At 28.1% G+C, this 14,468-nt stretch overlaps 1 protein-coding gene across 1 annotated transcript in view; it reads right to left on the bottom strand.

Annotated features, from left to right (window-relative positions):
- LOC129963438 (teneurin-m-like) overlaps nt 1-14,468 on the bottom strand; it is a 618,667-nt gene that overhangs the window by 112,010 nt on the left and 492,189 nt on the right. Inside the window, exons 13-14 of the mRNA XM_056077801.1 lie at nt 4,789-4,974; nt 1,605-1,754 (exon numbers count right to left, since the gene is read on the bottom strand). Coding sequence (XP_055933776.1) covers nt 1,605-1,754; nt 4,789-4,974 — 336 coding nt within the window. The remainder of the gene's footprint in view (nt 1-1,604; nt 1,755-4,788; nt 4,975-14,468) is intronic.

A 14,468-nucleotide genomic window follows, 5' to 3' on the forward strand; every position in this document is an offset into this window, starting at 1 on the left:
TCGGAAGTAAAATAAATCAAAATCAATTTTTTAAACTCACTTCCTAACTTTATGAAGAATTTATTTTGATTTGCATGTAGTATACATTCAATACAAAAATTTTAAAATTATAAAGTAATTTCTTCTTTTATATATCACTGATATCCTGCAATTCCTTTGAAGTTAATTGATGTGAAGTACAAGGAAATGATGCTATTTACTTTATTTTTAGAAATACGGAAAACCTGAATAGAATTGAAATGTTTTGCACTGTAAAATAAGCAAATAAATTTTTCAATTATAGATTCATAAAGGAGGGTATATTTCATCATGTCATATGGATGATGAAATTTACGCATATATAATATGCGTAAATTTGAAAGTTCGGAAATTAAGTTTTTAAAACGTAAACATGAGTCGAATAATTAAAATATTTTCGGTATTTTCTCAAAACATGTTTTTGTTAGATTCACGAATTCCTATGTAAACATTCTTTCACTATGTAGATAATAATTTTATATAATATTATTTATAAATATCATGCATTTGCAAATACTTCAATTTTTTTACATTGCAAACCTTTTTATATTTGTTGGTATTAATATATTTTCAAGAAGCTATTGAGAAAGAAAAGTCTCCTAAGTTTTTTTTAGATTTTTCATGTTGTATATTATAAAGTAATTTTTATTTCAAATATATTAAAATGAAAATAAGTTTATTGTAGTTATTGAATTTTTTTCGTATATTATGGTAATTTTGAAATGACCTACCCAGTATTGTTGTTTCTAAAGTATTTCGATTTGTGTTTAAGTATTTATGGATTACAACAACACGGAGCATTTCCAATTTGCTATTAAAATGCAAATCTTATAAGAAATAATTTTTTTATTATTTTTAATAATGAAAACATCACATTTTTTTCTGTATGTTTATATTACTCATAATTTTGACTAGGTAAAAATCCATTTTATTTAAAATGGAAATTTAGAGTGTTTTCGTATTTGGGAATTTCGTAGTTCTTTGATAAAGAAATAAAGTTGTAACAAAATGCGTCAATTCATGTTTACGTGTGCCATAAAACTAATATATTTTTGGAGTTCATTGCTTCTCTTGTTAGAGAAAGCAAGATGAGATATTACAACAAGTCGTACATCTACGCGTAACATTGTTAGTTAATATGTGCTTTGAAAGTTAAAAACTTAATTCAATAAGATTGAGAAGAGCTGTCTATTCTTTACCAAATGGTTGTTTTTAGAATAAAAAGAAATAATGCAATCCCAGTTTTCTAAGAAACTTTTATTATAACCCTAAAAATTGGGGAAAAGTAAAATTGTCGCATTAAATAATGATAAGTGAAATAATTTTAATTTAATTTAAAATAAATTAATTAAATCTAAGTGACTGGAAATGTAATGCAGATAGAAGAAATCATCATTAAAATTTTAGTGACTTCAACATAATTTTGCATGCCTCCATTGTGCTCCTCCAGTTTAAAAACCTTAGATTAGAGACATTTTTACTTTGAAATTACGAAATTGTAAATGGAATCTTATGACACCCGCTGTCAACATGTTAACTTACCATACCATTATTTTTTCCTAGTATCTTAAATTTGCTATGCTTACCATTGTCATTGTCGACGTTGTCATCGCACTTTCTTTCCAACGGTACCGAGCAGTCAGGTCCGTCCCAATGTTGATCACAGAAGCACACCCATTCCTCGTCCTCTCCTACGACACACTCTCCGTGGTTGTTACAATTTTTTGGACAGCCTTCTGTAGAACAAATTGGAAGACATATTGAGGAATATATTATACTCAGAAGCATACCTTGCTAAATTTCAATGTTCAGTTTTAAATAAGTACTTGTTTTTAAATTTAGATGCTGTAAAAGAACACATTTTATTTTTTCCCTGGGGCTGTCACCATTAAATTATTATCCTCGGTGCACACAACTTCAGTTAAGTGTTTATTTTTAAATTCAGGTGCTAGCATAGAAAAATCGGGGCTGTCACCATTCAGCTACTATCCCGATACATACTTACGATCCCGATGCCCGTATTTTTAATTGTTTGTTTTTCAGTTCAGGTGCTGTAAGAGAATAGATTTTATTTTTTTCATAGGGGTTGCCACCGTTCAGTTATTACTCCTGATGCACACATGTGATTTGTATCGGACAAATCATGGCAAAGGCGATCAGCGATGTGAAAGTACTATGAAACCGCTAGTACCGCTGCTTCTTTTTTTATTTCCTAGCAATTTCTAGGAAATACGGCGAAGAAAAGGGTTGCTTATAACATTTCCGACGCTTCTGCATCGCGGATGGTATATATAAAGTTCTTAAATGCTATTAATATACTTTAAACCCCTAATAACCTCCCAATACAAATCGTATGCATGCCTTAAGTCTTGGGATTAAACTCCTTCTTGAAATTGATCTGTTAATATAGTAATTACCCTATAAGTGCCTTCATCCCATAGTTTGATTGTATCACTTTATTTGTAATAATTTGATTTTCTACTAACAAGAAAAAATGATAATAATCGCAGTTAGTCGGGGAAGAATACGAATCTTATCTCACAATACCTAAAGAAGAGTAGGAAGAACTTTTTTATTTCTTCAGCAGAGTACTATTTTAAAAGGGTTATTCAGATTTTAAAAGGATGATTTCATTTTTCGTTATATAGAGGTTAAATATATTAACCCTTATGCTCATTTTGTATAGTATATCATACATACAACTTTATAAAAATAGGCTACCACTATAAAATAATTTTTAACTTAGTTTTATTAAACAAATGACATTTCTAGACGTTTATTTATACTTCAAAAATAAAATGTATATAGGTATGTTTATATATACATACCTATATACATTTTTTTCTTCGTTTTTCTTCAAAAAAGCAATTTTGCCATTTATTCTATCCACTTTTATGATATTTATTTCTGAGTTTATTATTATTTTTTTTTGCATTAATTCCTGGAGCTATTTCTATCTCCTTTCCTGTAAGTAATACGAATTATTTCTTTCTTTCAAGCTGATATTTAATAGTTCATATCACATTGATCGCTTAAACAGATTAAATTTTACAACCTCTTTTAAATATGAATTTTAAATGTAAAAATACATACAGCTTTAATTTTATGATACCTGTGCATATTTTTTACATTTAGTGAATTATAAATATTGAAATAAAAATATATTAGACCCTATTTGGATACTTCCAATCCGTACTATGGCCATCTAAATTCTTTCATTAATATTTTTTTTCTTGTTTGTTTCATTAATATGTGGTTTTAATATCTATTTTACTAAACATATTTTGATCCTATAATCGCAAAATATTATTGCAGTTAACAATGAAAGCATTAGGTATAATGTTATTGGAACAATTAGAAATTTATATATCACAAAAATATATTTATAATGTGCATTTTAGACACATAACTTTTGACATATTCCCCTCTTCTTTTTTATTTTAACTTTTTGTGATTAAGGATGTATACTTCTTTTGTTTTCAATTTGAATACTTAAATTAAAAATTTTATGAAATGTATAAATACATATAGGCCCCCACTCTTATCATGATCCAATGGCTTATTTCAAAAACTCTAGAGATAGATTTATAATTCCAGTTGGAAAATTGCTTTAAATAAAGGGAAGAAATTTATTTTATATTTTTTAAGTCAATAAGTATATTTCTCAAAAAGTTACGAAATCTAACATTTTATGCAATTTCTTAGTCCTATCAATTATATTTAATTAATATTTTTTAAGACAGTGACATTTTAAATAAAAAAAGGCATTCTTCTGCTACAAAAATTCATCAAGTTACGAAATTTGAAAATCATTATTTTAGACAAATTTCACAGCTAAATTTAGTATCTCGAAATAGATCTTAAACAATTGTTTACAAATTGATGTTGTCTGTTTTTGTGTTATTTTTACAAATTGCTCCTTAAAATATACGATCTCCATTTGGGTTTGGTTTGGTTTGGTTTGGTTATATTAACGTCCCGTTTGAAGCAACACTAGGGCTATTTTGGGACGGATCTCGTAACTTTGAACCACGGTCAGATGACAAGGATGACACCTGAGATGGCACCCCCCTCCATTTGGGCTTAACAGCTATATGTTGAACAGTGTTATTCATTAAACTAGCGCTTTTTTCATCGCATGTTTTAGGATATCGTTTATTTTGTTTTCTTATATATCACTGATAGAATCAGGAGACTATTTAAAAAGTCAAAATTCTCCGAGAGTTCATATTATTTTTCAGAATTATATTTTATTTACATACAAAAGCAGAAAATATAATTCTTTATCTAATTAAAAACCTTTTTCCAATTGGGATTATATGCCAATCTCTAATGATTTAGAAACTATCTGTTTGGTCACAATAAGAGCAAACACTTTGTATATAAATATAATTTTAAAGTATATCATCCAAAAAAAATCATTTTAAATACATTTCAGATTAAATTTTGTTAGAATTTCAAAGATAATGCAACTAATAAACTTTCTGGTACTTTTATACTTCCTAGAGATGACATACTACTGCTCTTTTCTTTACATACTGAAATGAAACCTGGAATAATTTCAAAATCGCTATCCTCTTTCCCTGTTCTACCAAACGACTAAATGTGGTTTCGTCACGAACTTCACATAGAAACATCCGCAACGTGTCCGGCTCAGCTGTAAGGTCATCGCTTTCAGATCCGCTCGTGCATTCTCGTTTAATATTTATCCACCCTAATAACAGGGGGGCGCAACGAAGTATTCATAATGAAAGGAAGGAAAATACGTACCGAGGGTGCAATGCTTCCCATTCCACCCTTGTATGCAAAGGCACGTTCCGTTCCTGCACTGACCGTTGTCCTTGCAGCGAGGGTCGCACAGCTTCTGGTCACACTTCGCGCCCGTCCACCCCTCTGAACAGAGGCACTGGCCATTCTCACAGTGGCCTTGGAAACCACAGTCCAGATCGCACTTTTCTACAATGAAAGAAAATGGTACAATGAATACATTCGTTAAAAAGTATTTTAATCGAACTTGGAATTATATTTGCTGTTTGATTTTGACTGTTTGTATTCAAGTGATTCAAACTGCTAACTTTATTAAGTTTTAACACTCAATATTAAATTCTTTTTATAAAAGAATTTATGGTAACAAAAAACGCTGTAATTTGGTGGCACAATTTATGGACAAGATTGATATAGTTTCAGTATCTGATTTCACCGAAGATCTTGGTTGAATTATATGGAACCAGTTGAAAGTATAATGATGTTGGTTTGATGAAAGCTGAATCTAAAACAGTTAATCAAATTTCTCCCTCTGGTGTGGCATAGAAATTTAGAGGATGGATGATAGATTGTTATTATTTGATTATAGTTTTAAATTCTTCTTATTAATTAATTCATCACAAAGTAGTTCTCGTATTCTTTTGAAACAATAACAAAGGAATAACTAAACTAAGCTAACCAAATGATGAGGTTTTGGTAATTAGATTAACGTCTTATTTTAAAGAATTTTTTTCCTTCGCATCTGAGCAATTTTTAGTCGGATCTCCCGATTCAAGACAGTAATAAAATCCCCCCCCCCCCAAAAAAAAAGATATGGCGGTTTGCACTAAAAATATGTTTATCACTCCAGTGTACAGATGTTTATTTAGTGTGTGCCATATGCATACACTCACGGAAATTTCAGTGAATACTATATCGAACGTTTGATTCGCAGTTCCAAGGCTCTTTGGTCATTGAGGCATTTTATTTCATTAGATATCGTACTTCAGATATGTTTATTCCAGAAAAGGTTAAATTATGATCTATTATTCCAAATGCTAGAGTAGATCATAATTCCGCCTTTTGCAGATTGTTGTGCATATAAATTATATGCATTTATGTTCATGCTATGTTTATTAGATTTAACGTGTAAAAATACCTAATTTTTTACTTTAAACTAATTTCTTTTTTAAATGCTCTACTTTATACTTTGCTTTGTATATATTTTTAAATGGAAAGACAAAATTTAAGGAAAGTAAAATCTTTCAAAACGAAAATTATCCAAATCAAGTCGAAAAGTATTGCGTAACATATAAAAATATTATCACTAGAAACTGTAAACATAAGAGAAAATCCAATTTCAACAGAGCGATGATGCCGTAGAGTAGAAAATTTATTTGGACAGGAAACTGACATTATAAATATTGAAATAAAGTCCCATAAAAGTCCATTAAAAATAAATAATGTTCCAAACTTTTATCAAATATTTTTATCGAAATAAAAAAAAATTAAATTTTCCACGCATTCCATGCTAGAAAATTTTGATTAAGGTATCAGTTACTTAGAAAATAAGAGGACGCATAAGAGCTTACCTAAAAAGTGCCCTTATCTGCAATAACTTAGAAAATTGCAAAACATACTAACAAGACATATAATCGTATAATTTAATTAAATATATAATTTAATAATTTATTGATGTTATAATATGAGCTATATTTATATTTACATCTCGCTTTGAAGCAACACTAGAGATGAAATGTAATAAGATATAAGGAAGAAATTTTACGAATTTGAAGAACACATTTAAGAAGCTATTAAAACATTTTTTAATTAGTTACAAAATAATTTTGAAAAAAAATCAAAATCAGATTTAATTTTCTTGATTAAAACGATGAAAAATAAGTTTTTATTATATCATTATCAAAACTTTAATAAATAAAGCATTCAAGGACAGAAAATTTGGTCTCCTTGATTCTGAAATTTTATTAAAGCTGTTGTTGATATAAAACAAATTGAAGAATTCATTTTTCATTATGTCAGAGTAATATATAATATTTTTTTTAATATTTAAAAATGGATCTATAGAAAAATTTCTGAACAACAAGATTTATGGATATCTTTTGAAAAATTTTATTTTCAAGGAAAAAAAAATTAACCAGTTTAGACAACAACAAACTTTTTTTGTTGTTGTTGAAGAATGCTTAAGCAATTTTGCAGTAATTCACTATAAATTGAATAAATCATATTTCTTATATTCTTTTATCATTTATCATTTCTTAAGTTTTTTTTGACTTTTTATCTACCATAAATTTTGCTTAAGTATGATTTATTTTCAAAGAAAAAAATTAATGGGATAAATTATAGGATTCTTTTTAAAAAAGTAATAAGAAATTTAGGCTGCAAACATTGAATGAAAAAGAAATGTTATTTCTTATCTCCTAAAATAAAATAGTTGTTTCCGCTTTTTCGGAAATATGAATCAAATTGTTTAATAAGATTAATTTTTTATTATAACATTTATTTGGAAGATTTAGAGGGAAAATTATATACGTAGACATTCATTAAGCTATGTTCTCAAAAAATGTCATAGCTTATTTCGACCACAAAACTTATTACTAAGCTTTTATATAAATGGAAACAGCCTTTCTTAATGAATTAGGAGACTGTTCTATATTTATTCGATTTTTTTCAACTTTTCTAGCTCCCTATTGGCGAAAAGTGGGTTTTAAATTTTACATGCAATAATATTTTTATACAAATCATTCCTCATTTTACATGCAATAACATTTTTATACAAATCATTCCTCATTTTACATGCAATAACATTTTTATACAAATCATTCCTCATTTTACATGCAATAACATTTTTATACAAATCATTCCTCATTTTACATGCAATAACATTTTTATACAAATCATTCCTCATTTTACATGCAATAACATTTTTATACAAATCATTCCTCATTTTACATGCAATAACATTTTTATACAAATCATTCCTCATTTTACATGCAATAGCATTTTTATACAAATCATTCCTCATTTTACATGCAATAACATTTTTATACAAATCATTCCTCATTTTACATGCAATAACATTTTTATACAAATCATTCCTCATTTTACATGCAATAACATTTTTATACAAATCATTCCTCATTCATGCGCAAAATTATTCATACACAATTTCTTTGAAATCTATGTTTTTCATAAATACTTTTTATTGAAATGTGTTTTCGTATTACATTTTTATAAAAAGTCATTTCTTGTTCATAAGCAATAACATTCACACATATTTTCTTTGAAATCAATGTTTTACCATAAATATTTTCTATTGACCTTTTTATTATATTAATAAAAAACAGAAGAAAAAAAACCCACATAAGATATTTCAGACCAAATAAATACTTTGTTTGCATTCAGTTGTTTGGTTGGTTTATTGTGATAACGGTTTTCAGACTTGCAAGATGACCTGCGTGCTTATGAGACAGTACAATAACTGGAACGAGAAATTTCTTTTCAGCAGTTATTTTGCAAAGGTGATTCTTTTCAAGATTAATTTATAAATATTAAGGTTATGCTTTCTCAAAATGTTTGATAGTGATTTGAATATTGTGGCGTAAGCAGTAACATATTATTACTTGTGTTATTGTTTAACTCAGCAATATGGGTATAAATCTTACTTTTCCCTGTTATAAATTTTTATGTGAACATAAATGTTCTGTTCATTCTTAATTATTATCCACCTTTTTACTTATTTCCTAGTTATTTACAGAGAAGAATTTTTGATTGGTAGAAATTTTAGTTTCAATCAAGTAAAGGTAAAATATTATAATCGATTTTATACTGCTTTCTTGGTGAGTTGGAGTTTTAATTTTTTTTTTTTTTTGCCTATTATCTATACTGTATGAGAACACAGTATTTTAATCAAAACTTCATTATCAATTAATTTAAATAAATTTTGATTCTCTAATAGTGGCACATTTCAGAGGTGAATTAAAAAAAACATAACGTTAAGATTCTATACTGTTTATAATAATACATTTATAGATTAAAATTTTAAAATTAATTTAATTAAAATTCACTTTTTAGCATTCTAATAAAAGTGCGCTTTAAAAAAATTATTTCTATTAAGTTTAACTTTTATTTTAGTATCATTAAAATGTAAGGTATTTAAAGGTAAATCTGTAGAAACTTTCTAATTAAAAAAATATTTCGGAATTTTGATGCGCATTTCACGTTTCTTTACTACACCAAACTCTCTTTTTCCTTTAATACTATGGAATAGTATTATCCTTATTTTTTTTTGTCCGGTATAAACTAATAGAGAAATAATTTACAACTAATACAGAAATAGTGTTTTTTCATTAAATTGTCATCAAAATGGCGTTAACGAAAGAAAAAAAAATCAATGTGTTCTTGGGTTTCTTCGAATTTAAATCGACCAATATTGTTCAGTGCCAGTTTTGGGATTTCATAAAGTATTTGAAAATTATTGAGAATACTTGGCGAGAATTGGAACACCATTTTGAAATCAAGGGTGCTCATATTGAAATTTAATGACGTTAGTGGTTTTATTAAAAAAAAAAACTTTATTGACCTCTTTAAAATATATTGACGCAACCATATACCAGATTATAATAGTGTTTCTAAAATAATTTGTTGTATATTGACGAAAGACTTTAAATTATACCAATTTACCTAATTTCACATAAGCTTAATATTTTTTTCAGTATTAATTTCAAGAAATACTATTCTGCCCAACGAGCAATGTATTAATGACGTACCCATGTAGCAGAACATATTGCACAATATTGTGCTTTGTTATATTTTATTATTCAATATTCATCAACATTTTACAAGAACACGAATACTTTTTTTATACAGCATTGTACAAAATATGTGTACTAATGGGCTTATCCTGCGGTCGACAGGAATTAACTTCATATTTCATATAGAATGCTATTCTAACCAAAGAACCAGAAATTTCCTTCACAAAACTAATCCTGTACATGATCCTCTTTTCTGCTAGAGAGACACTTAAACAGATGACTTTTGCTTTCTTAAACGAAGTTATTACTTCATTTTATATAACTAAAACAGAAAATAAGCAAATATATTTTGATTCATTTTTCTTGTGGAATATTGTTCTAGAATGTAAGAATGCATTTCTCGATCCTTTAAAGTACACATTTTTCGTTTGAAATTTGATAAATAACACTATTATTACCTAGATTTATCATTATTATATGCTACACATGAAAGGAAAACTCAATATTAGAAACTATAGATACTAAATAATGAATTATGAATAACGTATGGCCCTATATAATGATTCTAATATTATGAGCATATAGTAATTTAGCTTATCATGCCTTTTATTACTCCTTATATCCCATTTCAATGAATTTAAAACAGAAATAAGCATTAGATAATTTTCTACTAGAAATTATTGCTCTCATAGGAAACATTAAATCTCCCTGAATTTTAACAAGAATTCTAAGTTTCCTTAATGTAATTAGATACTTATTTCAGATGTTTGATTTAATTCCCAAACCTATAAAAAATGTTATTGAATTTAGGTTTTTTTATTTAGATTTTCAAATTTAGGCTTTTTATTTCGGTATAATTTTTATTTAGGCATTCAAATATTGAAAATGGATGCTCCACGACGGTAGCAAAAATATCAACAAATTATGAAAATAAATTAATATTTAAATAAATAAAATCTTTTCTCAATTCTTTTCAATCTTTTTCAATTCTTTTATCATATGATTTTATATGAACGAAATTATCTTTACATTTCTAATAATTTACTATTTTGAAAAAGTTAAATGGGAATCAATCAAAATTTTCTCTTTTCTACTAGCAAGAAATAAACAAAAACTAATGTATAATTCAACATCCAACTCACAATTCCTTTGGAAACTGAGATTTCATCGAAATAGTGTTCCTAAGATCTGTTTTGATCCTCAGTAATCTATAAAAATTGATACGATGTTCTGGTTCAGATTTTACAATTCTGGATATTTAATGCACATTAAAATTCAAGAGGAGGGTCAAATGTTCATCTATTGATGTGATTCAGATGTTTGAAGAGGATTTGTCTGCTCAGGTAATCTGACAACAATGCAAAATTGTGAGCTTATACTAAATTGGGGATATACGCCAAATTAAAGGATTCAAATTATGAATCTGGTCCAAAAGAAGACTTAATACAATGAAATAAAATTAATTAACTCTGGTGTCCTCCGACTGGTACGATTCAGATGTTTGAAGAGGATGTATCTGCTCAGGTCATTTCATATCAATGCAGAATTATGAGCTGTACCAAATTGAGGGACTGCACCAATTCAAATTTATGAATTCATTCAAAATTATAAATCTAGTCCAACACAAAATTTAATACAATTAAATTAAATAAATTAACTCTGATATCCTCCGGCTTGTGTGATTCAGAAGTTTTAAGAGGATGTGCAAAATTATGAGAACATACCAAACTATGGGTCTACGGCAAATTAAAAGATTCTAAATCCTGATCTGAAACAGGACTTAATATTTTAAAATTAAATTAATTAACTCTGATGTCTTCCGACTGGTGTGATTCAGAACTTTGAAGAGGATGAATCTGCTCAGGTCATCTGACAACTATGCAAATTTGTGAGCTTATACAAATTATGGATTTACTTGGTCTACGTCAAATTAAAAGAGTCAAAATTATGAACCTGATCTGAAACAGGACTTAATATAATAAAATTAAACTAATTAACCCTGAATATGAGTCTTTTATGACACAAGGCAAAATAACAATAACATATGCAAAAATTTACAGCTTAATATTTTTCGACTATTTTTTCTCTGTCATATTTTCGATAACGACCTGTTTCTGTACAGTTAAAACAGAAATAAATTAAATTCTTTTCTATTTTAGATTAATATTTTATGAATTCTCTAGAGCTTTTATATGCATTCCACGCTTTCCTGGTGCACAGAAACTCACGTTACTGACGTCCTATTTGATACCCAAACCCACACAAAGTGCCACGATATCCTTGTCTCGGGGCTTTTCTATCCCAAAAATAGACCTCGCCGCATGTAGGGAATATATCAGCATTCCTTTTGTCCAAATTACAAGGCTGGCCTCTGTTCGCGCAACACTGATTTCCGAGTACTCTGTAGGTCGCGGGATCCTGATCATTAGACTCATATGTTAATGGGGCCTTTTCAGCCCTCGACCACCCCTCTCCTACAAAAGACCCACCCCTCGACCAAAAGAGAGTTGAATTCGATCGATGGCTGGAAGAGAAAAGTCTAAGGCATATCGGAAAACGCTGAGTCGCTGAGGACTTTTCAAGAGTCGTTCTTGGTTGAATTTCGATTTTTTAATCAAAGAACTACCCCTTTTGCGTCCCTTCTCCCCCTCTTACACTCCAGACACTTTAAGAGTGTTGGACGCACAGGAGAAAGTTTGTGACATAATAGATGTGTTGGTACGACGGTGATCGGAATGAAGAAGAAAAGATTGAAGGGGAGAGAAAAAAAAAATAGAAAGGATGTGGTCTCTTAAATGTTGGAGAAAAGGGTTGTCTGAAATGAAGTTTCAGGTGAAGCGCGGTTTGTTTCCTGAAGTATTTAGATTATATTTAAGGTCCTTATTTTGAAATCTTTCTTTTGGAGTATCTAATCCTTTTGTTGCCAACATTTTAAGCCAGGAATTCGAGAATTTTCCATTTTATATTAAATTCTTTAGTTGATAATATTTAAAGACGATATTTAAAACGCTTCTTTTTAATTTCTAATCTATTTGAAGGTAATATTTAAATCTAACGTTTTAGAATCTTTCTTTTTTATAATTCCTCTTTCTTTACTTATTAATCCTTAAATGCATAGCAATGCAGATCTACATCGTATGTTTAAAACCTCATATCTCTTTATTTAGCAAACTTTACATAGTATTTTTTAAAATTTTAATTTCACCAAAATTATTTTATCGTTTCCGAACGCAACTATAAGCTTTGGAAGTTTATTTCTTTATCTGTGACAGTTTTTTTTTGTTGGCGCGCTATCCGAGTACAATGTCATTTCGATGCATGTTACGAATTACGATTATTTTTATAAAAACTAATAAAAAACATGAAGGAAAAAATGTTTTTAGATAGAAACAAGGTAAGAGTAACGAATAATATTTATCGTTTTGCATATACTAATAAATTTGTGCAAGAAAAGTGTAGCTTTTTTATGATGTAAAAATACATCTATATGCAAAATTGGTTCTACATAAGTTCACTAAACCTAAAGGGTCGTCTCATAATTTGCCGTCTATGGTCGGTGGTGATCACTGGCCTATATTTTCAAACAGACTGAAGTGTAAAATTTCACAATGTAAGGCTACTGCACAGTGGTCAAGTAGCAAATGCAAATCTCCTTAATGTATAAATGCTAAAAGTAACTGTTTCATGTTTATAATGTAATGAGAGGCATTATTTATGTTTAAAATATTGTATTATTGTACGCAGTAGATGTGTAGAACTCAAGGGATGATTGTTCTTGATGATGTTGAAATACATTAATATTTTTCTTTTGAAAATTAATTTTTTTTTATATGATTACATTTTTGCATTTGTTCCCATTAAATACATCCATTTTCCAGTTGATTTAATATTTTATTTATTAAAAATGAAAATTAATGTATTTAAGGATTAAAAATAATATTTTGAAATATTAAGCATTGGGAAAGCGGGATAATCAGATTGAAATAAGTTAAATTTCACACACACATTCAATATTACGGGAAAATATAATACATAGCTTTAGATTTGTGATTTAATATAAATCAACTTGAATTCATGCTAATTATATATTTGCCATTCTGTAATAAAAATAATAATTAAATTATCCAAAATTTGACTGAACGTAAGATCTAAAGCTTTCCATTATACTTTTTTTTTTCAATTGGCCAGAATTTTTTGACTACGAATTTGACATGAATTCTGATTTATTTCTATTCGAGTTTAAAAATACAATAAATCTGTTTCAATTTGAAGCATATTTTCAAATGGTGAATACAGTTCTTCGGGATCTATCAAACTCTTGAAACTTAAATTTCGTCGTCATATCAAAACATGGTCACTTGACCATTAGTATAATGGGTTTCAGTAAAATCAAGTTTCAAAAAGATATCTTATGACATATAAAATCTATACTTGAAAATAAGACCACCGCAATTCAATAGTTTATCTTGAAATATAGATCAAATTGCACTATTATTTTACTGCTTCTTGCAAATTTTCTATGTAGACGAACCAAATAGATATTTTATATCTTCATATAAGTAAAGATTTATTTTATATAATACTTAATAATTACTAAAATTAGTCAATTAACTAAGTAACGAAAGACAGCTAGAAAAGAGGGGAGGATCTAAAAGTCAAGAGTAGATGCGGTGAAAATAAGGCCACCTCAATTCAATAGTTTGACTTGCAGCATAGGTCAAGTTTCACTATTATTTTACTATTTCTTGCAAATTTTCTATGCAGACGAATTAAATATATGTTTCATATCTTTTTATTAGTAAAGATTTCTTTCACACAATCCATTATAATTACTAAAATTAGTCAATTAACTTAAGAATGAAACACAATGAGAGAAGAGGGGTGGACCTAAAAGTCAAGAGTAGATGCGGTGAAAATAAGGCCCCCTCAATTCAA

Source organism: Argiope bruennichi, chromosome 3 (genome assembly GCF_947563725.1).
Source record: "Argiope bruennichi chromosome 3, qqArgBrue1.1, whole genome shotgun sequence".
In the NCBI taxonomy this organism is placed as follows: domain Eukaryota; kingdom Metazoa; phylum Arthropoda; class Arachnida; order Araneae; family Araneidae; genus Argiope; species Argiope bruennichi.